The sequence below is a fragment of the Vespa crabro genome, chromosome 5 (assembly GCF_910589235.1).
Source record: "Vespa crabro chromosome 5, iyVesCrab1.2, whole genome shotgun sequence".
Taxonomy (NCBI): Eukaryota; Metazoa; Arthropoda; class Insecta; order Hymenoptera; family Vespidae; genus Vespa; species Vespa crabro.
Window position 1 is genome coordinate 4400193 of NC_060959.1, and position 25495 is coordinate 4425687.

At 27.1% G+C, this 25495-nt stretch overlaps 3 protein-coding genes across 11 annotated transcripts; 2 read left to right on the top strand and 1 right to left on the bottom strand.

Moving 5' to 3' along the window:
• Positions 1 to 1459: 1459 nt before the first annotated feature.
• On the top strand, positions 1460 to 4200 carry LOC124424070 (RNA 3'-terminal phosphate cyclase). Of its 2 annotated transcripts, XM_046962589.1 has the most exons (8): positions 1461 to 1937; positions 2383 to 2548; positions 2625 to 2742; positions 2828 to 3149; positions 3226 to 3367; positions 3427 to 3557; positions 3692 to 3845; positions 3914 to 4200. In XM_046962589.1, the coding sequence occupies exons 2-8, from the start codon at positions 2486 to 2488 to the stop codon at positions 4127 to 4129; spliced, it is 1146 nt and encodes a 381-aa protein (XP_046818545.1). In that variant the 5' UTR covers positions 1461 to 1937; positions 2383 to 2485; the 3' UTR covers positions 4130 to 4200. The 2 variants fall into 2 exon arrangements, with proteins under 2 accessions (XP_046818546.1, XP_046818545.1); XM_046962590.1 differs by lacking the exon at positions 2383 to 2548 and having other exon boundaries at positions 1460 to 1937.
• LOC124424068 (GDP-Man:Man(3)GlcNAc(2)-PP-Dol alpha-1,2-mannosyltransferase) lies at positions 4011 to 11904 on the bottom strand. Of its 5 annotated transcripts, none has more exons than XM_046962585.1 (9): positions 9145 to 9416; positions 6291 to 6408; positions 5923 to 6153; positions 5612 to 5844; positions 5326 to 5543; positions 4943 to 5227; positions 4613 to 4872; positions 4377 to 4511; positions 4011 to 4290 (listed from the first exon to the last, which is right to left on the bottom strand). In XM_046962585.1, exons 2-9 carry the CDS (start codon positions 6308 to 6310, stop codon positions 4203 to 4205), a joined length of 1470 nt encoding a protein of 489 aa, XP_046818541.1. In that variant the 5' UTR covers positions 6311 to 6408; positions 9145 to 9416; the 3' UTR covers positions 4011 to 4202. The 5 variants fall into 5 exon arrangements, with proteins under 5 accessions (XP_046818541.1, XP_046818540.1, XP_046818539.1 ...); XM_046962584.1 differs by lacking the exon at positions 9145 to 9416 and adding an exon at positions 6827 to 6959; XM_046962583.1 differs by lacking the exon at positions 9145 to 9416 and adding an exon at positions 6821 to 6955.
• LOC124424067 (copper-transporting ATPase 1) lies at positions 9564 to 25495 on the top strand. 4 transcript variants are annotated; one of them, XM_046962579.1, is made up of 15 exons: positions 9564 to 10403; positions 10676 to 10757; positions 10871 to 10925; positions 18761 to 19158; positions 19254 to 19531; positions 19668 to 19889; positions 20500 to 20729; positions 20856 to 21045; positions 21120 to 21353; positions 21430 to 22300; positions 22384 to 22970; positions 23090 to 23293; positions 23354 to 23574; positions 23683 to 23847; positions 25211 to 25495. In XM_046962579.1, the coding sequence occupies exons 1-15, from the start codon at positions 10401 to 10403 to the stop codon at positions 25341 to 25343; spliced, it is 3873 nt and encodes a 1290-aa protein (XP_046818535.1). In that variant the 5' UTR covers positions 9564 to 10400; the 3' UTR covers positions 25344 to 25495. The 4 variants fall into 4 exon arrangements, with proteins under 4 accessions (XP_046818535.1, XP_046818538.1, XP_046818536.1 ...); XM_046962580.1 differs by lacking the exons at positions 9564 to 10403; positions 10676 to 10757; positions 10871 to 10925 and adding exons at positions 11852 to 11963; positions 15658 to 15739; XM_046962582.1 differs by lacking the exons at positions 9564 to 10403; positions 10676 to 10757; positions 10871 to 10925 and adding an exon at positions 11096 to 11963.

A 25495-nucleotide genomic window follows, 5' to 3' on the forward strand; every position in this document is an offset into this window, starting at 1 on the left:
CAAATTTTACTCATTAACTCTGATATATCCACATCTTTATTAATAGCGATATAATACATTTTATAAAGGATATACATGCATATCGTTTGTATGTTCTCTTCAATTTATAAAATAAAATTGTAAGATCAGTTTTTCAAATTTGTATTAAAACCAAAAATGTGGTATATATAGTATATTATTTTATAGAAATAAGTTTTATTTACAATATGTGTAATGCACAAAATTATGCTGTTCACTTTATTGATACAGAACCTCTTATTCTCGAAGTTATATTGTTTGACTGGTTATTATACTTTATGGAATAAGTATTTTGACAGTTATAAAAGAAATGATAAAATATCTACTCCAAAATTTGGAGTTCAAACTGCCTTTCCTGTTAAAATTATACAGGCTTAGTAAATATGTATCTTCAATGAAGTTTACTATTAATTAATAAACTATATAGCGATCTTTTTAATTTTATTCTTACCAATAGTTTATAATAAAACTAATATCTTTGTACTTAATTTATTAAATATTACTCTATGCTTAATAAGATATACACCTGAGTGTTCCAAAAAGACTTCTGTTAAATTGTGTCACACATAAATTTATAATTATGATTTCATTGTATTCTTATAATAATTGAAGTTATATTAATTATCTTTTATACATATTATGTTATTTTTATTTTTATTATATTAATGTGTTCATTGTGATTTCCTTTATTAAATATATGCAATAAGTCAATCACTTATTAAAATTTTACATGTCCATTTAGTCAATTTTATAAATAAAACAAATTTTCAATTATAATGCATATGATTTAGAAAAAAAAAAGATGAAGCAATAGCAAAACTATATACAAATATTTAATCTAAAAATGTATATAGGTGCTGCAAATGCAACACTCCCTTCCTACCTGTGATCTATAAAGTTTACTAGTCAGCTTATTGCATTTACTTACTGATAAAACATAATAATAATAATAATAATAATAATAATAATAATAATAATAATAATAATAATAATAATAATAATAATAATTACTAATAATAATAATAATAATAATAATAATAATTACTAATAATAATAATATATATTATATATGTATTATATAATATAATATAATAAACATAGTTGCATAAATTATTTTACTATAATATTATTACCAATCAGGTAACATAGTATATACTCAGATCCATGACAACTGTATTAAAATACGTAATTATCTTGATATAGTTGATATGTGATATAAAAAGAACATCGAAAATAATATATTCGATATTAATATGAACTTTTTTAGTTAATATGAAACTGAAACTTTTCTAGAATTTTTCTTCGATCTTACAATATATGGGATGCATTAAATAATATTTTGTGTTAAATCATATTTTCGCATTATTAAATTGTCATTCAAATAGAAAGAAATCTCAATAAATAAAATGTAAAATATATATGATATGTTACATGTTATTATTACCTGAATATTATTAGTGTAATACTCCTTATATCATTGGTTTACATTTTAAACAAGCAAACAAATAAAAAGGAAAAGAAGCAAAATAATATAATTCCGAGAAAAGATTTTTAGCGCGAAATTTATTAGAAAGATAGCGGTAATGGAATACGCATTGTGGCGACCTCGTTGCGACTGTTACGCCTTCTCTGGCAAGCACATAAAGACAACAAACACGCTATGAAACCACAAAAGAAGCCGGTAACAAAAGAAGACTGAAAAAATCATCCATCCTGAAATCATATCCAAAGCTGCCAAAGTTAATTATTGGTTAAACTACTGTGTACCTGATAAAGTTAAATAAATATATTATAATCATTGCTTGATTCATAAAGTTTTTATTTACAAAGTTTCTATTTACAAAATTTCTACTTACATGAATAACTCATAGCATGCAAATTGCGAACATTATTGTTCCTTCATGTTTTTAACTTATAAGGTAAAGATCATGCATTTAATTGAATTGAATTTAATTAAAAAAATAATTTTAATACAAATTTTTTTAATATTACCTAACACTGGCTAAATTTGTGAATATTATATAAATTAATATGTATGTGTGCACGCACAAAGATATAAATTTTCATCTCTAAGATATATTATTTTAAAGAAAGAATATGTTAATTTAAATAAATATAATTGTAATCTCTAAATAGAGTAGTTAATGTAAATAATATTTTTAATTTTATCCTGCACGTCCTGATATTATGTGATTGTGTTATATTTGATTTTTATATATATGATATAAGCATTGCCGTAAAATTTGAAAGTTACTATTAAAACAGCAATTTTAGACAATATTTTAGAGAAGAAAAAATTGGTTCTATAGCAGGCTATAGATAGATAAATTTCCCTTTTTACTGATCATCTACATTCTTTGACAGAAATTCGCTCGACTGAGTTAATATTTAATGTGTCGAACATACGCATTCAACCGGCACTTTCAGAATATGGCACTTTAATTATCCTTTATCCTTGAATAAATGCATGTTTAGATCTTTTTCTAAAATGTCATCAATAATCAAGATTGATGGAAGTATAGGGGAAGGTGTAAGTTTGTATTTGTTTAATGTTTTGTAAAACATTATATATTAAAAGAAGCATATATTATCAATATATTATACAGGGTGGACAAATTTTAAGAGTAGCTGTATCTTTGAGTGCACTTTATGGAATACCTATTGAGATTAATAATATAAGAGCAGGCCGATCTACACCTGGATTAGCAAGGCAACATTTAAAAGGTACACATACATATCTATTATAAGAAGGATATTTTAAGTTTTTATATATTTACTTGATAATATTTCTACTTTATTAATTTAATAGGAATAGAATTAGTGAAAGATATGTGTAATGCAGAAGTTTCTGGAGCATATTTAGGATCAACACATTTAAAGTTCTATCCAAAATCATTACATAGACATGCAACTGAATTTGAAGCTGATCTGCCGACAAATGGCTCTATATGTTTGTTGGCACAAATTGCATTACCATGTGTTCTATTTCTACCACAAAAATCTAATATTCTATTAATTCTTAAAGGAGGCACAAATGTTACTATGGCACCTCATATAGAATATCTTACAGAAGTAATTAGGCCCATATTGAATAAATTTGGAGCAGATTTTGATTTTGTTATTTTAAAAAGGTGTTTATTAGTTTTTATTCATTTCTTTTATATAAAATTTCACATGTACGTAGTTTTAAATTAATTATGATTGAAGGGGTTATTATCCAGAGGGAGTAGGTACAGTGCATTTACGTATAACACCAATAAGAAACTTGAATGCAGTTAACATAACTGATCTTGGTATACTTCGTGAAATATCAGGCTGGGCTTATGTAACTGGATATATAAGTATAAATGTATGTTAAAATCAATTATAAATATATTAATTATAATTAATATCAGTCTCATGTTATAGGAAGCAAAAAAAATAGCTATTGATGCTAAAACTTTCTTAAATTTTAAACTAACAAAAAATAATGTAGAAGTTCCTCCTATTAATATTGAATCTTCCAAAGAACACAGACAAACATATGGATCTGGTATTAAGTGAGTTTTAATATCTAAAAAGAAAACTAAATACTCAAATATTTTTCATATTTTCTTTTATAATAAAAAAAAAAAACATCGGATTTTAATTAGAAAATATTGATAAATTATATTTATTTCATTTAAAACAACAGTATAGTTTGCTCAACAACAACAGGCTGTATATTTGGTGGTTCTGGTATGACACTGAAAATAAGACACATGGTAAAACCAGGTATATTTGCAGCTAATGAAGTTTTAGAACCGTTCCTAAATGGAGCATGCGTAGATTATTATGCTCAAGATCAAGTAAGTTGCTTATTATAATTTCATGACAAATTTATTATTCTTATTATAACTAATCTTTCTTTCTTTAGATAATAATTTTTATGGCATTGGCGAAAGGACTTTCAAGGGTTAAAATAGGAAACAAGATTACTTCTCATACTAAGACTGCCATGAAAATTGCAGAAATAATGTTAGGCAACCGTGGACTTCGTTTTCATTTATTAGAAAGTGGAAGAGTAGGAAATTCACCTTCCTATATTTTAGAATGTGAAGGATGCGGATTGATCAATAATTTCACAAAATAACATTAAAAATATATTACGATAGTAATTCGTGTTAAATATTTAAAATAAATGTATAGTTTGTAAATTCTTAATATTATTCTTGTTTTTGTCTAAAAAAAGGTTCTATAGCTCGTAAAACTTCTAATTCGAATAATTCACTAGAAAATCGACTAACAGATGCTCTGAAAAAAAGACATTAAAATTAAATACAAAATGTAATATAACAATTTACGAAAAAATGGTGTTCTAAATTGATTAACTATGATACCTTGCAGCTAGTCTAATAGTCTTTTTATCTTCAGGATACATATTTATAATATGTGCTATTATTTTCGCATATTCTTCTGCTTCTTCTGCTAAAAAACCAGTTTGACTACCAGGCTGCGTTTCTATTATATCCGCTCTGAAATATTACATTTTTAGTTAAAAAAAATTATTTCGAATAAATGAATTCTTTTTTTTTTCATATCATAAATTTTTAGACAAATATAATAATTTCAACACCTTGGTCCACCAGAATCATGAGCTATCATAATTAATCCAGTAGCCATGCATTCTACTATACTGATACCAAAATGTTCGTTCCACATTGCATGCAATCCTATTGATGCTTTTTGTAGTTCTGATACAAGTTCAGAATAAGGTATATTCAATTTAAATTCAACATTTTCATCCAAAGCAAAATGTTTAGATAAGTCTTGCATGTCTTTTACACGTACTTCATCTCCTTTATCTCTACAAGATCCAATGAATACCAAGCGTATCTAAAAAGATAATCAAGAGTTTATACTAAGAAATCATTGATTTGATTTTTATAAAAAACATTCTAATTACCTTTTCCCATACTTCCTCTTTAACTATCGATCTTAATTCATACATTGTTCTCAACATGAGAGGATGATTTTTTTCTGGCCTAAATTGTGCAATAGATACTATTCGAATTTGACTGTCTTCTTTGGTATCATCAAAAAGTGGAAGAGATGTTAAATGCTGTACATTTGTTGGTGGGTAGATTCTGTGAGTCCGCAAAGGGCATTTCCAAATGGCATTAATATGTTCTTCTGTCCAGGAAGAATTCACCATTACAATCTCTGCTGTCCTACCAGCAAGTCCATATAACTACATGAATAATTATCATATTATCATTTTAATAATGTAATATTAAATGTTTAATTATAAATGTATAATTATAGATAACTAAAAATAAGAATATTTACCAATGCAAATAATCTATAATAAGCAATTTTCGCAGCTGATAAAAATGGATTTCTTGCGATTATACGACGATTATTATGTGATATTACACGTTTGTAAACATGTCTCAACATATCCGTTGAAATTGTAGGATAATGGGTGTATGATGCAACTTTACAACCTCCTATATATCTAAATAATGGATATGTAAAAGCATAACCCATTGTATCAATATAAATATCTAAAATTGAAATAAAATGGATGTTACAAAGTTTAAATAAAAAATTTTTTATTATATTGCAATTTTACCTGGTACTAAATTATTTAATGCCTCAATACCCAACCATATAGATCCTAAACTTTGACCCAAAAGTGTGAAATAAGGATACATTTGTGCTTCTACCCATTTACGTTTATGAAGATATATAAATTTAATATTCGATTGAATTTTTATATTAAATGATTTTTGTGATCTATTTAAAATCTGTTCAGGATCAGCATCCAAGTCTCCGGTATAAATGACTATATGTATATTTGGATATCTGTATAAATTAATAAAAAAAAAAGAAAATAAATATACATTTACCTATCATATTATATCATAGAATTTTTTAATATACTTAGATTGTATAGCTTTAATAGCTGCCCAGAGTACTCTTTCACCTCCGCCACCTGCATTACAATATGGGTGGAAAAATGCAACAACAGTTCCTTTTCGTTTCCTATTTGTACGTTCTTTTGCATATATTCTTCTCCAATATATTAATAACATTGGTAATGTAAGTAAAACGAATAAAAGTGTACAGACAATTATTATTAATGTCATGTTCACTATTAATATTATAGGTGTTCTGAAATAAAATAATGTATTGAATATACTTTATTGTCCTCTTAAGTTTAACGTTATAAGGTCTGCATGCGACACGTGCTTATTAATCCAAAACACTTATACTGTACAACAAATTATTTATATCAGAGATATGCTTACAATAAAGAATAAATATTCATATTCTTTTGTTTTCAATGATCAGTGCATATAATATAGTATTTCAAAAGTTGACGTGTAACATTTCATATGGCATGTTTAATCTCGTTTTAAATCTAACCTATAAATAAATCGTTAATGCAATTCTATCATTGTGGCAAAATATAAACAATTATTATAGAAGTTATTATAAATTGTTATTAAAATATAAATTCTTTCAGTACAATTTTTATTATTTAAAAAAATAATACTTCTGAATATACAAAGTTTCGTGTGAAAACTTTGCATATAAAATCGAGGTTAATAATTGTTCATAAATAAAGCTTATTAAATATTATAACATTTAAATAATGTCATAGCTTTAGACAAATTTAGGATACTTTTTATTGTTTACTTATCTTAATCGCGAATTAATTAAAAATATTATATAATATTGTTATTTATTAAATAAAACCAATAAATACTATATAGAAAAAAAAAAAAAAAAAGAAAAGAAATTTTTGTTTCTTTTCATATGTGATTAGAAAAAAAACCTTTGCCTTGCAGTTTGAAATAAATCTTTAAATCCTTGTTCCCACTGAAGCAACAACAACGAAGAACTTTTTGTTGATGTTCCAAGTATTTAAAAAAAGTCACCACTTATTATCGAAGGTTATTTCGTCATTCTTAGCAACAAAAGTCGTCTTTTATCTCTTTCCATTCGGACCGGTAAAAATAAATAAAAATACAAGAAACGCACGGCCAATACATTACAACAAAAACAAATGTTCCCCCAGTTTATATGCTTTGTTGTCGATATTAACGTAATCCATACATATAAATATATATAGGTAAAATGTCCGAAATAGTAATATGGGACAATGAATTAATTATTAATTGAACAGTACAAAAAATACGAATATTTGTAGATTTCTTCAAATACACATTATAAATGCAAAATTTTAAGAGAAGGCACGTGTAAAAAAATCAGTAGTGTTATCGAAACAGGTATAGTACAAGTCAAATGAAAAATGAAAAATTTAAGTGCACAATTTTACAGGGACCGAAGAAAAAAATATTCCATTCCAAGAAATCAGGAGATAAAGATTATTTATTTCTAAATGGTACGGTTATAATTCCATGCTATATCTTAGCAATTAAAACATGATCCGCAAACGGAGTGATAAAGTTCTAAGTGAAAAAAGGGAGGTAAGTTTTTAATTTAGTATATATATATATTTTATTAATTATAATTTGGCCTAAATTATTTAATTTTTTCAAAATACTGGCTGTTATTTATTTTAATTTAAACCTAGTTTTCATTAACAATAATTTTATTTCCATGGAACTTGACCTTTAGGTGACATTTTACAGAATTCTGAATATTTACTAAATTCTTTTAAAATATTTTTTGCTTTTTGTGAAGAATTATGTGATCTTTTTCTAATTGATGCAAGATTTAATTGATCTCTCATTTCTTGTTTCCATGAACCAGGTATAATGTTCTCTATATCATTACCTTTCAGATCAAACGTTTCTGTTGGTGTATATGACAAGAATGTCAGTTCTAGAAAGAAATTGAATTACAGCTAAGAAAGTTGTGCAAGCGAATATAAGTGGCAATGATTTTCTCAACTTCTGCCAGATGTAGAAGTAATGATTTTTATAGTACACTGAATCTAGTAGACAAAGTTCTGAAGATATTTTTTGAAATTTGTTCTTAACAACTAGCAATTAAAAATTCTTCGTAGTGATCCCTTTGTTTGAGCAACTGAATCCATGAAAAAATTTTGAAATTAAAAATTTCAGACTTTTAAATTATTTCAGAATCTTACAGAATCTAATGAGAGCGACATAAAAGTCAACAATGATAATTCGGAAATCTTATATAAACAGAATACATTAATAAAAAATGCAATAAACAAAAGCAAACCATAAAGCCAGAAACATGGAATTTTATGCAAAAAGAACACATTCCAAATATTTCTACAAAAGAAAAATTAAATTATTCTTCAGATGAAGGATAAATTAAGAAATCTCAAAATCCACCTAATAACAAAGCTTTAGCAAAAGAAAATAACAAACAATTTGACATCAATGAAGATTATTCGACAATGAAAAGAACATCATGATAGATTTACAGTTTTTGGTGAGTATATAGCATATAAATTGAGAGCAGTTTGGACAGACCATTCACAGAATATGATAGAACATATTATTTGCAACATTCTGTGGGAAGCATCAATAAGTAATTACGATCAACCATCATTTCTTCAAAATTTGTCATCAACTTCATAATCTTCAGGATTGAACAAATTATTACTTATAATTTTATCACCGTTCATTTCAAATCAATGAATATGAAGTTACTTCATGTTCTATAACACTATTATTCCTGTAATCATATTATGATGGTAATACTGTTTATTGTGTAAATGAACATGTTATACCATAAACTCAAGAAAGTAACATTATATAATTAGCTATTGGCTATAAGATATAATTAATTAATATATTTAATAAACTTTTTACCTTTTATATAAAAATAAAATAATATTTATTTACAATTACATGTTCTTTCAACACGTCGACAATCATATTGAAGGTTTTAAGAATAATTTTAGAAATTACCTGCTTTGAAATTTTGAAAAGGTATATCAATGAATGATCAAAAATCTCAACATAAGTAACAATTATTTTGAAATATTGCTAGTCTACAAATAGGATTGATGCTTTGAAGTAGATACTTTAAGTTCGTATTTGACAAGCGTATAAAAATTTGAAGGTTAACGTCCATTTGTTAAAAAGTTATATTTCAATGCATTCATAAGTTGCATGCCTCTGAATTTTGGATGATTTAAAATTAATCAAAACCTACATTTTGTTTTTTCCTCTTTTTACCACTGATAATAAATACCGCAGTTGAAAGGAGCAAGTCTTTTTCAGTCATCATTAACAGCTTGAAACAAACTGACTTGTGTATGGACAACTATTTGTTAGAACAAACGTAACTTTGAAGTCGAAAACATAACATAAATGTTCCTCAGATTACGTTGTTTCAATGTAGACAAAATGTTTTTCGATAAATTGGGGTCCGCTGGAAATATTTCAGAACGTACAGCAACAAGAGCCGACAAAAAGTTCTTTCATTATTATTTTAATAAGGATGCAGCTTTACATTGCACAATTTAAATGACAACTTCATTCCTATTGGTCGAAATCCAATTGCTTTTCCAATGACTTATTCATTAATACGAACTTCGAAAGTGTTGTTGAGGCTTTTGTTGAATACTTTTTAATAAACGAACGAAAAAATTCTAATAACTTTCAATCGCTCAATAAACATGAATCAATTATCTGTAATTATGAATTCTGTTAAAAATGTAATCGTATAAAATATTAATATTTATCTTTTATGTTTTGATTTAATAGAACGGAAAGATAAGGCATAAACGAGAAAAAAAATTTTGATTGGTTATCTATCAAGAAACGCATAAAGATTGGGCGTCTTTCTTTTTAAAGTATCGTTAATATCTCATATATACATAGTTATATGTGAAAATTTGATATACATAGAGGATTACTAGCAATGCTAATTAAAGAACAAATCGGATTTTCGGTACAATCTCAGTGTCGTTCAAATGACTGATCACTTTTTATTTGTGTCACCCGGTATATAGAGAACTTCATTGTGGTGTTAGCCGATCCAAATGTACTGCTACTGTCTCACTTGTTAAAATGAACTTTCATCGAAAGATCAGAACGAGACAGTTTTAAACAACATGCAGCGTTTGACGGTTCAATCGATTGTTCTCTTTGAATTTTAATAAATTTTATTCTCACGGATTTTAATTTGTTCATCCAAAAATTTTTATTTTCAATAATCAATTCTTTCATTTCGACTTGTATTACTGTTCAGACATCAAAAATCAAATTCAAAATAAATTCGATGATTCGAGCTTCGGTCTTCGAGGAAACGTCATATTCATTTTTAAAAACATGTTTTACTGCCATTTCTTAAAGTTATGCTTCCATTACTAATACAACAAACGCGAGTGCATCCAATTTTTAAGATTGAATATAAACATTTCTTAAGTGATTTGATGAGAGACTTTGAAAAAGCCCATATGGTGAATGGTGTGTGTTATTATATTTTTTATGATTTTATATTTAGAAATAAGGATAAGTTTATTGTCGTTTGATGAAACCTTATCCTTTATTTATCTAAAAGTGATTATGATATGCTTCGTTCATATCTTCAAAATGTATTTTTATTCCTCGCACAAAATACTAATACATAAATTAAATTAATTTTTAATATAAATTAATTTTCAATATTTTCTGAAGAAAACAACAATGTGTATTTGCATTAAAAATTAATGTCAGTTTTGTTCTGGTGATTTTTGTAGAAGAGAATGGAGGTAATAAATGTAGATGAGTTTGATAAGGCTATAGCTATTCAGAGTACCAAAACTGAGAAACATATCTCAGGTATGTATATAAGAATAAAAGAATAATTTTTGCCTTTTTCTTTTTCTTTTCTTTTTAATTAAGATTTATAGACCAATCTAATATTTGATTTATATATGAAATATTTTTTACAGGACAAGGAGATGAATTATCAATAATTAAGCCAGAACTTCAGCCATTAAATAAGCGGTAAGCAGTTTTGTTTTCTATTCCAGTATTAGTTAGTTTGTATAAGAACCAAAAGTATCTTATCTTGTAGATACTAATTAATTCCACGTGTTCAGCGTTATCATTGCATAATTTATAGCTGTATTTTTTAAGAAACATATTTAAATAATTTTAACCTTTATAACAATATAGATAGTCATGTTAGCTATCAGTTGGAAACAAAGCGTGCATTGGAAAGTATAGACAGTGTTTCTGTCTCTTATAAAAAAAAAATGTTATATACGTTTACTCCAAAAGTATCATATAAATTTAATTAATATTTTGCTTTCTTGGACAATTACAAGCGATTCATTCAACATCTTCTTTACTCCGAGTTGATTTTCTTTGTATTAATAACAATGCATTGTGAAATTAATTGACGATTAAAACGTACAACGCGTTTATCGATCCTGATTAAAAATATTTTGTACTACGACGACAACGATGATGATGATTTCTTTGTAACGAACAAAGAAGCTAGTAACGGAAAACGTGTACCTATCATATTCGTCATAACTATTGTGCTTCTAATGAATATGTTTTCAAACATATAATGCCATCCACTTTCAACGTTCGTGCTTCTTAATATCTATGATTCGTTAATTACAATATTCACTATTTGTGCGAACGTGTTAGCAAGTGTTCCGTCGTTTAGTAGAATTTCAGAATACGGTAGTTCCCCAACGTTGTATTATCAAGATTAAAGTATCACTTTCAAAATAGATTCAACGATAAATACCGTTTGTTCTTTAACGTTTACGTTAAGAGATACTCGTTCATGAAACTTTCAGAAAGCTTTATAACGATAAAAAAGAAAAAAGAAAGAGAGAAAAAAAAACAAACAAACAAGCAATAAAGAATAAGAGAAAAGAATAATAAAATACTTACGTGAATCGTTCGAAAATTCGCGCGTTATTTCGTTGATTTGAATTTGTGAATAAGAAGAGAAACTTTGAATATGCTCGAATTTAAAAAAAAATTATGGCAATATAGTCGACTAAAAAACATTCAATTATATGGGTGAGTAAAATCGATCACAATACACTCTTTATTTATTATTAAATGTCTATTTTCAAATATTACACAAATTATATATATATATATATATATATATATATATATATATATATATATATATATATATATATAAATATCCATTGACATTCTTTTTATGCAAGAATGATATTCTTAACAGATGTTACTTGATCATTTTAATTAAATAACAGAATTGAGCTCACTGAGTCGGCCAGTAGTGACATCTTTAATAGGCTAAAAAATATATGCGTGCAAATATTTGTTAAATGTTATTTTAGCAAACACTATTGTCAGCATTTAATGGTTCATATTACCTTGAACTGATATAAATGTTACTAATAATATTTTAAATACTCGCTTGTTATCGTCGTTTTTGCCGTTTTCATGTCGGAGCTTAATAGAAAAAAATAAACAGTTTATGCTTAACTAAAAATATAATTATAATAATCAAAATATCTTGATTTGAAAATGTAGAAATGTCATTTTGCTTTTCTTTACAATGAGATTTCATATAATATTCAATACTACGAAAAATAATATGTCGAAGTTTTTAATAGAAGAAGAAAAAAAGAAAACTTAACTACTGTTTAATTTAAAGCGACTTCGTAATAATCAAAATATCTAGACTAAAAGTATTAAAATATCATTTTCTTTTTTTTTACAAAGATATTTCATAATGTTTAATACTTCGAAAAACGATATACCGAAAGTTCTTATAGAAAAAAATAACAAAAAAAAAAAAATAATAATAATTACTTTCGCTTAACTCAACGCCTGATCATAATAAACAAAAGATTTAGAGTAAAACTATAAAAATGTGATTTTCTTTTTTACAACGAAATTTCATAATATTTTCAATGTTACGAAAAATAATGTCAATGGTAATATCAACAAAAGAGAAACAGAGATAGAGATATCCAAAGAGAGAGAGAGAGAGAGAGAGAGAAAGAGAGAGAGAGAGAGAGAGAGAGAGAGAAAGGGAAAGAGAAGTTTATAACGATAAATCATAGTTCTACGAAGACCTTCAATGTTTTTCCTGTTTACGTTTTACAATGAATTCTCATTTTAATAGATTTATAGCTTAGTATTTTCTACTATGAATCAAATATGCATTTGCGAAGTCATCGTAATTTTCCAACAAACAATTCCCCTAGGATAAAATTTTTTAAATGCTTGTAAATCATCGACAATGTGTATCGTTTAAAAGTAATAAACGTGTAGTATCGTGCTGCACGATAAATGCATGAAATAGACAAATAGAACACTTCTATAATTCTATAGACGTGATATGTATGTATGGTCTCTCTATTTATCTCTTTCTCTATCTCTCCTTTCTCTCTCTCTCTCTCTTTCTTTCTTTCTCTTCTATCTCCCTTTTTCTTTCTTTCTTTCTTTCTTTCTTTCTTTTTTTCTATGTATTTATGTATGCATGTATACGCAAGGATATATACTATTGCATTATGCAATGCAATATGAAGATATCTAATCCTAATTACTCTCGTCGATAAATGGATTCGTTTATTTTACTTCGATTCCAAATAATTAGATCGACGTTGAAATAATCGATAAAAATAGGACAACAAATTTTCAAATTTTCTTTTACCTCATCACAAAACGTACACTTAAGATTGAGAAGAATTTAGAAAACTATAAATTCTTTTTTTTTTTTTTGTTTCATTCAATCGATCTGAGAAATTACATGTAATGATCAACAATATTGTGCATAAAAATTGATCGATAAAATTATAGTAAGTATATGAAACAAAAAGATAACACTTCATCATAATATTTATCTTTAAAGGACAATTTAAAGAACAAAGAATCTGTTCAAAGATTATTAAAATTGTTTAAAGTACATCAAACTTAGTATAATAAACTGTGGTGAATTTTACTTTATGTCACAAATACGCACAAACGTTTGATACGGCATTGAATAAGATAGAATTAAATAGAACAAAGAATGAAATAAAAAGAATTAAAATGAGACAAAATTATTGAATTTTACGAAAAATAAGTTTCAAATTTTTAAATTTGATCATATTTCAATCATTATCAAATTTCAATTTGATTATATCGAAAAATTTAAAGATATTGACAAATAAATAAATATTAAGAAAATATTTTGATACGTTCTGTCCGATAATATTAGACGTTAAAATTTTCAAGAAAACATGAAAATAAAGAAATAAAAAGTAACCAAATTGTATAACGAATTGTGAACTTTGCCTTTATCGCTTTACCTTTATCGCTTTACCTTTATCGCTGATAACTCACGCAAACGTTTAATGCGACATTAAATAATAGAATTAAAAAAAAAAAACGAAATTGTTCAATCCTACGAAGAAATAATTTTCATATTTTTAAATGATCAATTTCGAAGATAATGAATAAATATTAAGAAATTATTCTTGCATGCTTCGCCTATGACACTAATCTTGCCTTAAAATAATGTTCAAGGAAAATAAAATATGATAAAATAAAACAAAATGAAAAAAAAAAAGAAAACGAAGAAAAGTAAAGGACAAATTCTGTTAGCGGATTAGAGAAAGGAAAGATCCTGTAACTTAAACTGGAGCACGCCTTTCACTCTCTTCCGAGTCACATTCTCATCTAAATTATTAACTTAAGTTGGTTCCTTCTCATTCCCGTGTCTGTTCTCGATTTATGAACAAGTGCTATTTCTTTTCTCTTCTCGTTCACGTGATAGATAGCAATTTTACACGAGACAACGAAAATTCGTAACATCATTATTTCGTGATCGAGGAAAAGATCGGACGATTTTATCGCGAGTTTTATCATTCTTTTGTGATTCTAGGTTTGAATTTGAGTTTTTATATATAAAAAAAAAAAAAAAGAAAAAGAAGAAAAAAATTTATCAAGACACATGCAATAAAAGATTTTAAAATGGTTTATGAGAAGAAACTTGAACAAAGAAAATCGGTATAATAAATTACGTTCGATATAACAAATGCATGAAGAATGACATCTCCTTGATTATTAATCGAAATTATTAATCTTACCGTAATATTACGTGGAGTTGGTGATTATCATTTTTTCAAGGAATTCAAAAAGAAAACTAGATCTTTTTGAACAATCTTAACATTAGAAAGTTAATGCGATGAAAGTGAGATCTTGGTTTTCATTAAACGAATACGTATAACGTGGTAACCGCTTTCTCTAATTGAAGAAAATAAAAGTAAATATTTTGGATGAAAATTTGACGACCAAAAATAATCGTTCTAAAGTTTGGTAGCATATTTTGATTAAGAAATAAAAGTATTGAATTTTTAATATACAAATCCGAATTAACAGTTCGAAATTTTTGTAATATGTGTGTGTGTATATGCGTGTTTATAATTCGAAAACAAATATAAGAAAATTTGTTTAAATATTATCCTTTATTTACAAGATAAGTGAAGACAAATGACAAATTTATCCTTAATCGAATCGAACGTTTTATATAATTTATGACAATTACCAGTATGTTTTGATGTTAATGAAAAGAAAATAACATTATTTTGTGCATATCCATCATCTCTTTCTCTCTCCCTCTCTTTCTCTCTCTCTCTCTCTCTCTCTCTCTCTCTCTCTCTTTCTTTTTTTCTTTCTTTTTCTCTTTCTTTGTATTGATCGTATGCAAATTAAATGAGTGCTATTAAAAAATTTACCGGACCTTTAGTGCATCGAACAAAATCGTTGGTTTACCTCAAGTTCTCAAAAATGGAATCATTGAAACGTGTCGAAAATGCGAAATTACTCGGGTCAGTATTATTATTATTTCTTTTTTTTATATCTGATCGTTTATTTTTAAATAATTTAAGTTAAATACTGATTATTACAAAATAAAATGCATTCCTATTTTACATAAAATGTATCGCATTATTAAGGACATAGCATCTCTCATATATACAAATTATGATGATTGTAAAGATTATGTTACATTTATATATATATAATATATATATATATATATATATATTGTTACACATAATTTTTATATATTTTACACATAATTTTTACATGTGTATATATTTTATATACGTATACATATATGCGATGTGATCGATTTATAAGCGGATCGTCCAAGATATATTCATTTTTCGAAAAATTTATTTTCTTAGATCATTTTTCTAAGATATTATTTATTGTCGAAAATTAAGATTAAACAATAAAGTCCTTAATCAAGTAAATAATTTTATTTCTTTTGATTTCTTTCGATCGGAAACAATATCTAAAAAGATTAAGTTAAATAAAATAACTTAATATATGTGTATGTGTGTATGTATATGTATTTAATTACATATTTCGAAAGAAAACAAATCTCTATTGGAAATTTAACGAATGATTGATAATTTCGTTTGAACGCGAAATCAAATTAGTGTTTAGTAATGAATGTAATATGATCGTATGTAACGTAGCTCAGAAAATCTTTTGCTCTTATACTTTGGCCGAGAAGTGCCGTGAGCAAAAATAAAGACCGCGTGCACAAGCGAGGCACGTCGATAGCCGATTAAGCAGGAGTTATCAGTTGTACGGTGATATCAATTCGAGTCGAGTACGGCGTGTCTTTGTGGATTGTCCCACTTGCGAGGAAAAAAAAATAAAAATAAAAAAAGAAGAAGAAACAAGAGATTTCCGAACGCTCGATCTTCCAAAATCGAAAGATTATCAAAATCGTGTCCTTTTTCTTTTTCTTCTTTTTTTTTTTTTCTTTTTTTTTTTAATGTATATATATATTATTTTCTTATAAAAAATTCTCTTACTTTTTTTTTCTATTTTTCTTATTAAAAGTGCAGAAAATTTGATAAAGGTGAAGACGAAAGAACATTTATTGATGAGAGATTAATCTTTGTCTGTCGTTGGTTGAAATTCGATCGAAAAAAAATCTCATTAGAAAAAAAAAATAATAAAAAGAAGAAGTGAAACAGCTTACGTATTATCGTTGTTATCATTTAAATGAAATCGATTAGAGAATAGATATCATTTAGAATTGAATAAATAGATTTCAAGGAGAATTCGCTAAATTCATTAAATATTTATTTTATCCAATAACATTTATTATTATTATTATTATTTTTTTTTTTTCTTTTCATTTTATTTTGTGACATTTTCTTTCTCTATTTTATTCTGTAATACGAACATTAATATCGATTCGATCGTTATTATCGTCCAGGCGACGATATCATGATTTTAGATACAAACAACTAATAAGAATCGTCGGCACTAAATATAGAGTTTAACGAAATAATTCGACGTAATCACGTATTCGAAACTAATCAGTTTACGATTACCATTTTTTATTGGATTTTTTTCGAATTTTTTTCATTAAACGAGCTTGCGTGTTAACACGTGTGTTATAATTTTGACGAAAGAATTTGGAAGATCTTTCGCAATGACTAAGGATGAGGATAGGAAGCCTCTCCTTGATCGAAAAAGTTATGCATTTGATAATAACTTTTGGTAAGGGTCGCGAAATCTTTCTCTCTATCTCTTGTCCTCTCTCTTTTCCTCTCTTTCTTTCTCTCTTTCTGTTACTTTTTCTCTCTCTTTCTCTTACTTTTTCTCTCTCTTTCTCTCTTTCTTTCATATACTGTAAAGTATTTTCATCACAATTATCTATTACTGTTAAGATAACGCAATGATCAAACATTTTTCTTCATCTTTTTTCGTCTTCTAAATCCATTGATGATAAACAAATACCATTTCTTTCTCGAAGGCCAATAAATATACTTGCACGATGACCATAATCGAGGAAGTTTAGATTAAAGTGAATGCACGATGTCGATTTTCCTTTATTTCTTTTTACTTTTTCTTTTCTTTTTTTTTCTATCAAGGAAATAATTCTCTTTTCTAACAAGTAAATTCTGATATCAATTACTTTTATCGGTGTATTAATTACATCGAGTACGCCTTTATTTATTTATTTGTATTTGTTTTTTTTTTATTTTTATTTTGTCCTTTTTTTGCAAGAATTCATTTCAATCGGATGAAATTGTAAACGAACTTTTTATATAAACATTATCATATATAATCATGTATCATATTTGATGATATATCAAACTAAATATTACCAAAAATTTATAATATTACCAATATTTAAATATTATCAAATGTTAAATAATATAGTTATAACATAAAGACACGGCATTTATCAAATCTGCATCCTAATCTAAAATCTATTGATTTATTTAATAATCTTATTAACTTAAAAATTAATGTATAATAAGTATATACGTTATGTACATCTTAAACACAAATGCAAACAATTTGTTTTAATATTTTTCTCTGGTAATTTGATAGATTATCAAATGTGATATATTTTTTATGTAAAAAGTTTTTCTTTTATATTCCTTACGATTTTGATCGAAAAAAAGAAAAAAAAATAGGAAGAAAAAGAAAAATTCATAAGAACTTAAAATATGATCCTTATCGATTTTAGCAAATTTTTAACAAGATAAAAATCTTTCTCTACGAATAAATGAATTATATATGATGACCGTCAATGAATGAATTGATAAGATGAATCTTGACCTTTAAACTAAACCATCTCGATGCATTATCGTCGACAATGAATTGTACGATAATAATAATTTAATTTCAATTTAATCGATAACGGCCACATAATTCCACTTTCGTGGAATTATTTTTGAATAATGAAGAAGATTACAAAAAAAAGAAAATAAGTACATAAAAAAGAAAAAAAAAATTAATAACAATAAAATAGAAAAGAAGAAATGAAAAAACGAAGCCAAAAGATTTATTTTCTTTGTTATTTTTTGCAGGGAGGATGAAGACGACGTTTTATACGAAAGAACAACAAATTTGGTGCGAGTGCCACGCTCACAGGAAAGTGAGTTATCCTCGGAAACCTCCTCGATTAAAATCCGTATTGAGGGTATGACGTGTCAAAGCTGTGTGAAAAGTATCGAGGGTACCATCGGCGATCATTCGGGTGTTGTAAATATTAAAGTAGATTTAAAGGAAAAACTTGGCCACGTGGAATATAAGACTGAGGAAATTACACCGTTGGAATTGGTGGAAGCAATCGAGGACATGGGTTTTACTGCATCTCTAATATCCAACGATAATGATAATAAAAATGATAAGAAATCAGTTGTTACAACTTGCTTTATACACGTCGGTGGTATGACATGTATGTCATGCGTGAAATCTATCAAAGGTAAAAAAATCTTTTATTTTGCAATTCATATAAAACGCAATATCAATAGTTATGATTGTTTATTGATTCTTTGTACTTTTCTTTTTTTTCTGCAGTTGCTTTGTCAGATAAATCAGGTGTGAAGGACGTTGATGTTAGTCTTGAGAAAGAAGAAGCTAAAGTTTCTTATATCAGTGAGGATATAACGCCTGATCAAATTGCAACTTGTATAGAAGATGCTGGCTTTGATGCATTCGTTAAGGAAGAAAATAATCCGATAAATATCACCGCGAAAAGTAAAACAAAAAATGGCGAGGTCAATGTGATGAAATTGAACGGAAGCGGAGATGTGCTCGCCATGGCTCGTATGACCAAATGTTTTCTACATATAGCGGTATGTGATTAATCGTATTTATATTGTGATGAAGTAAAGATTTCTTTTTCTTTCTATTTTGATTATCATTGATGAAACTCCATTATATTAGACGATAAAACGGTATCGTTCATTACAATGGTAATGTTCATTACAGGGTATGACTTGCGCATCTTGCGTTTCTGCGATAGAGAAACATTGTAACAAAATATATGGTGTACATAGTATATTGGTAGCATTAATGGCCGCTAAAGCGGAAGTTATTTTTGATTCGGATAAAATAAGAGCAAATGATATCGCTTCCAGTATCACAGAGTTGGGCTTTCAAGCTACTGTGATCGATGAACCTGGAACTGGTGAAGGGGAAGTAGAATTAAAAGTAAGTCACAGTTATACTTATGATATGATTATACATATATAGAGTGTAACGAAACTACGTGGGCAAAACTTTACAAATGGATTTCTCTCTATATATAATTTCTGACTTATTACATGACTATGGAGTATGATCTCGACAGTACTTGAATTATGTTTATTTTATTTGTTGGAAACTATCGTACATTCTTAAATGATACCTTCAAAATATATCTATATATATATATATATAACTCGTCGTTTTATTATGTTTCCAACACAAAAAAAGGACGAATATATTTGCGTCTCAAAAATTTTTGGCACCAAGTGCGCATTCGCAAGTCGTTTCTTTTAAGCTTATTAAATATTTTTTTTAAATTTATGTATATGTTATTAATTCTGCATGGTATCGATAAGATAATGTATACAAATTAATACATTAGCATTAATTTCTCTGAAATTAAATATTTCCGGACTGATATATATGAAGTATATAGGAATTTATTTATAATATTCTTCCGCATAATTGTTACATTTTATATATACAAATTTTGAATCCAAATAACGTATGTATATATGTATGTATATACATATGTATGTACTTAAATATCTATACATTTAGCATTATTCTTTAGATCTCAGGAATGACGTGTGCTTCTTGCGTCAATAAAATAGAATCAACTGTAAAAAAGTTACCTGGTATACATTCTGCCTCCGTCGCTTTAGCGACGCAACGTGGAAAGTTTAAATACGATGCCGAGGTGATAGGAGTTAGAGACATTGTCGATAGTATTAATAAATTAGGTTTTACGGCTATATTGTTTAATAATAAAGATAAAGAGAATAGAGATTATTTAGATCAGAAGTAAGTATGATACCTTTTATTTTCTCTTCGTTTTCAAATATATTGCTGTTATACGACATACTTGAAGCATTTTCATTCTTTTTTTTATTTCTTTTTCTTCTTTTTTTTTTTTTATTATTTAAACAGAGAGGAAATAAAAAAATGGCGAACAGCTTTTCTAATATCTCTAATTTTTGGAGTACCCAGCATGATAGTAATGACTTATTTCATGTTAATAATGTATTTGGATAATATGTCGCACGAGGATATGTGTTGCATATTGCCTGGCTTATCTTGGGAAAATTTATTGCTTTTCATTTTTTCTACGCCGGTTCAGGTAACAATGAATACGTATTTTTCAAGATAAAATATTTACAAACGTATATAGCTCTAAAGAGAAGATATTTCCAGTTCTTTGGTGGATGGCATTTTTATGTTCAAGCTTATAAAGCTTTGAAACATGGTACTACAAACATGGATGTTCTTATTTCCATGACCACAACAATATCGTATCTTTATTCTATTGCGGTACTTACAGCAGCTATGATAATGCAAGAAAATAATAGTCCACAAACGTTTTTTGATACTCCTCCAATGCTTTTGGTGTTCATTAGTTTAGGCAGATGGCTCGAATATGTAGCAAAGGTACATTTGTTGTTTAATTGATTATATTGATAGATCTTATTAATGTACGAAAGATTAATAAAAATATGTTTCGTAGGGCAAGACATCCGAAGCTCTTTCCAAATTATTATCTTTAAAAGCAACTGACGCAGTTCTGGTGACGTTAGGTCCAAATAACGAAATATTATCTGAACGTTTAATAAATATTGATCTTGTTCAACGCGGTGATGTATTAAAAGTTGTACCAGGTGCTAAAGTACCTGTCGATGGTAGAATCTTATCAGGCCAATCAACCTGCGATGAAAGTTTGATAACTGGAGAAAGTATGCCAGTGCCAAAAAAGAAAGGATCTATGGTTATCGGTGGTTCGATAAATCAAAATGGATCATTATTGATTACTGCTACGCATACGGGAGAACACACGACGTTAGCACAAATTGTTCGATTGGTAGAAGAAGCTCAAACGAATAAAGCACCGATCCAACATTTGGCTGATAAAATAGCCGGTTATTTTATACCTCTTGTTATAATAGTCTCAGTTATAACTTTACTTACGTGGATAATAATAGGATATATTAGCGTAGATAAATTGCCTTTGACGCACAATGATCAGATACATAAGCAATATACGAAAAAAGAAGAAATTATATTCCAGTATGCTTTTCGAAGTGCACTGTCTGTATTGGCGATAGCTTGCCCTTGTGCATTAGGCTTAGCCACACCAACAGCTGTCATGGTTGGAACTGGTGTTGGTGCATTGAATGGAATATTGATTAAGGGTGCAGAATCTTTAGAAAATGCGCATAAAGTAAAATGCATTGTATTTGATAAAACTGGCACGTTAACGCACGGTGTTCCTATGGTAACTAAAATTGCTTTATTTGTCGATGAAAAGATATATTCTATAACAAAATTATTGATAGCTATTGGAACAGCTGAAATCAATAGCGAACATCCTATTGCATCAGGTAATGATCAAGTTATTGATGATAGTATAAATATTTAAAATTTATAATGGTGCAATGGTAATCTAACACTATCATTTTTTTAGCGATAGTTCGTTTTGTAAAGGAAACTACGGATTCAGAATCTACTGGTCAGTGTACCAATTTTCAAGCAGTTGCTGGCTGTGGCTTAAAATGTAAAGTATCGCATTTTACCACAGCGGTATCCGATGCATTAAAGTCTGAAAAAATTATTAATTATATAAATCAAACGAAGAAAGTATCTTCTGGAACTTTTAATTTGAACAATGTGCCAATAGATATTGTACCTTTTGTTGCTGCCACACAAGAAAAACAAAATTTAGATCTGCAATTATTGTTAAGTCCTGAGAGTAATAATGATCAAATCGTCTCTAATGAAGCATATGAGATTTGTATTGGTAATAGAGAATGGATGAGGAGAAATGCAATAAGTATACCTCAAGAAGTTGAGACAAGAATGATCACTGAAGAGGATCTTGGTCACACTGCTGTCTTAGTTGCAATGAATAATGTTTTAGTTGCTATGATTAGCGTTGCTGATACAGTTAAACCCGAAGCACATCTTGCTATTTATACATTAAAGAAAATGGGTTTACAAGTTATCCTTTTAACAGGAGATAATAGAAAGACAGCAGCTTCTATTGCTAGACAGGTAAATGAATAGTAAATTATTTACATTAATTGCATAATATGATATATTAGATTTCTTTTATTTTTTTTATTTTATTTTATTTATTTTTTTATTTAATTTTTATCTTTTTCAATGAATAGGTTGGTATTACCAGAGTTTTTGCTGAGGTTCTTCCATCGCATAAAGTAGCGAAAATTCAACGTCTGCAAGATCAAGGCTTTAGAGTTGCAATGGTAGGAGATGGTGTTAATGATAGTCCAGCACTTGCACAATCAGATATTGGAATTGCTATAGCTTCAGGAACTGATGTTGCTGTAGAAGCAGCAGATGTCGTATTGATGAGGGTAAGGGAAAAAAAAAAATAAAATAAAATAAAAAAAAAAGATATTTCATTTTTCTTTTAGAATGACCTTTTGGATGTAATTGCATGTTTGGACTTATCTCGAAGAACTGTTCGCAGGATAAGATTAAACTTTTTGTTTGCTAGTATATATAATCTATTAGGAATTCCAATAGCTGCTGGTATATTTAGTCCATTTGGTTTCTTTTTATTACCATGGATGTCATCCGCAGCAATGGCGCTTAGTTCAGTGTCTGTAGTTGGAAGCTCTTTGTTACTAAAATTGTAAGTATTTAAAAATAAAATCTACATAGAAGAAACAACATTTAAATTATAATATGTTTGTATTATTCCAATCATAAAAATTTTCTATTATTATTAATTTTATCATAGATATCGAAAACCAACAAAGGTTTCATTAGAAACGCCAGAGTATTTAGCAGCAATGCGTGCACATTCTACAGCTAGAATGATTGACCTTGACACAATATCTCTTCATCGTGGATTGGATGAATCAGTAATGCCAGTACTAAATAGAACAACATCGTCTCTCTCCAGGTATGATCGAACGAGTATCGTCTATTCAGACTTCTTGCAAAATTGTAATAACCCAAGGGCTTAAAGAAATTTTTGGTGAAGTTATATTATTTTGTTTATAACATTGCTTTAATATGATTTATTACTAACATTAGACATGTATTTTTTTCTTCTAATATCAAGTTATATTAATATTTCTTACTCATTCTTTATATTTATTTATGTTGAAATCATATTGATTCAATATTAAATACTATAAATGTTACTAACCAGTCACAATTAACTTATACATAATGCAGGGTATAAAAAATGTTGTCACTCTTGTACCTTTCATTAGATTGTATAGTAATAAAATATTTCTATTTCTTGTTTAATAGACAAATTTTCTATATATTTTATATCTAATTTACTCTGTTGAAATACATATACAGGCTGTGAATCATGAACAATATTTATTAATTTCTATAATACATTATATTATTTCTTTTATTTAAATTCACATAAATATAGATTATTATATTCTATTTATACTATTTCACAATAATCAAAATTACAATATAAGACTGATTGTTCACTGATATGCAAATACTATGATTGAATGACTTAATAAAGTCGTCCTTTTTTATAATGCATGTATTTGTCGTTTTGGTATTGGTCTATTGTATATATTGTAAATATTTATAAATATATTAAATGGTTAATTGTACTCAGAGATGATATGTGTTATTTATTTTTTAAGTTATTAATTTCTGTAAATTATCTATAAAATGAATAATTAAAAAATCTAAAGAAGATATATAAAAAATCTATTTACCTGGCATGTATAGATGTGATTAAAAATTGCATGATATATTGTATTAAAATCGTGTGTGATATTTATAAATAATATAATACGTACATTGTAATATTATGTAGTAATTTTGCTTTTAGTAAACTAACTGTTCAAAGAATATGAGAGATTAATTTTTATCAATCAACAATTATATAATATTCCAAACATTTTAATTCATAAAATGCCATGCAACTGGATTTTTTGAAGTTTCTATTTGTTCATATTAAAATGTTATTTAGTTTTAGTTATTATTATATAGGGCGTATATTAATATTAAAAAGAATAAGATTAAAAAGATATGTACTGCTTGCGATTTTTTTATTAACAAGTAAATATTGTAATTTTTTTCTGTCGCAACTAAATCACGAATGCTTCATATTAAGATTTCTCTGCAACAATTATCTTACGCAACTGTAAGAAGCTTATTTGAATTAATAATTAGTAAGCTGTATATTGAAGAAATCTAAATAAAACTAATGAAGAAAGTGCTTTATAACATCATGATTAATAATCAATTTCAAAGGTATCAGTTATTTATACATTCATTCACAGGCTATTTGGAAGGACAAGAAGTGAAATTGAGGGCAGACTGCTTGGTGAAGATGTGGATGATACTGATTTAGCTGTTGACTTCAATGATTATCGAAAAAGCAAAAAAGATCTAACTAATATAACACCTTTATGAACTGCATTTTTACATAAAAAATGTAATGATGTAAGTTAATAAGCTGCTGTTATTATAATTAATATTTTCTTTATTTTATTAATCTATTCATGTACAATATTATTGGTAATTTTGTGTCTATGTTCCCATAATTAAATTTTTTATAGCTCTTT

Bases quoted from the DNA above. Each gene is read 5' to 3' on its own strand.
- LOC124424070 (XM_046962589.1), top strand. From the start codon at position 2,486: ATGTTTAGATCTTTTTCTAAAATGTCATCAATAATCAAGATTGATGGA. The intron at 2,743-2,827 runs GTACACATACAT...TTAATTTAATAG, and splicing joins AGCAAGGCAACATTTAAAAG to GAATAGAATTAGTGAAAGAT. The intron at 3,846-3,913 runs GTAAGTTGCTTA...TTCTTTCTTTAG, and splicing joins ATTATTATGCTCAAGATCAA to ATAATAATTTTTATGGCATT.
- LOC124424068 (XM_046962585.1), bottom strand. From the start codon at position 6,310: ATGAATATTTATTCTTTATT. The intron at 5,845-5,922 runs GTATATTAAAAA...TAATTTATACAG, and splicing joins ATTAAAGCTATACAATCTAA to ATATCCAAATATACATATAG. The intron at 4,291-4,376 runs GTATCATAGTTA...TCTTTTTTTCAG, and splicing joins ACTATTAGACTAGCTGCAAG to AGCATCTGTTAGTCGATTTT.
- LOC124424067 (XM_046962579.1), top strand. The intron at 19,532-19,667 runs GTATGTGATTAA...TGTTCATTACAG, and splicing joins AATGTTTTCTACATATAGCG to GGTATGACTTGCGCATCTTG. The intron at 23,575-23,682 runs GTAAGTATTTAA...ATTTTATCATAG, and splicing joins AGCTCTTTGTTACTAAAATT to ATATCGAAAACCAACAAAGG.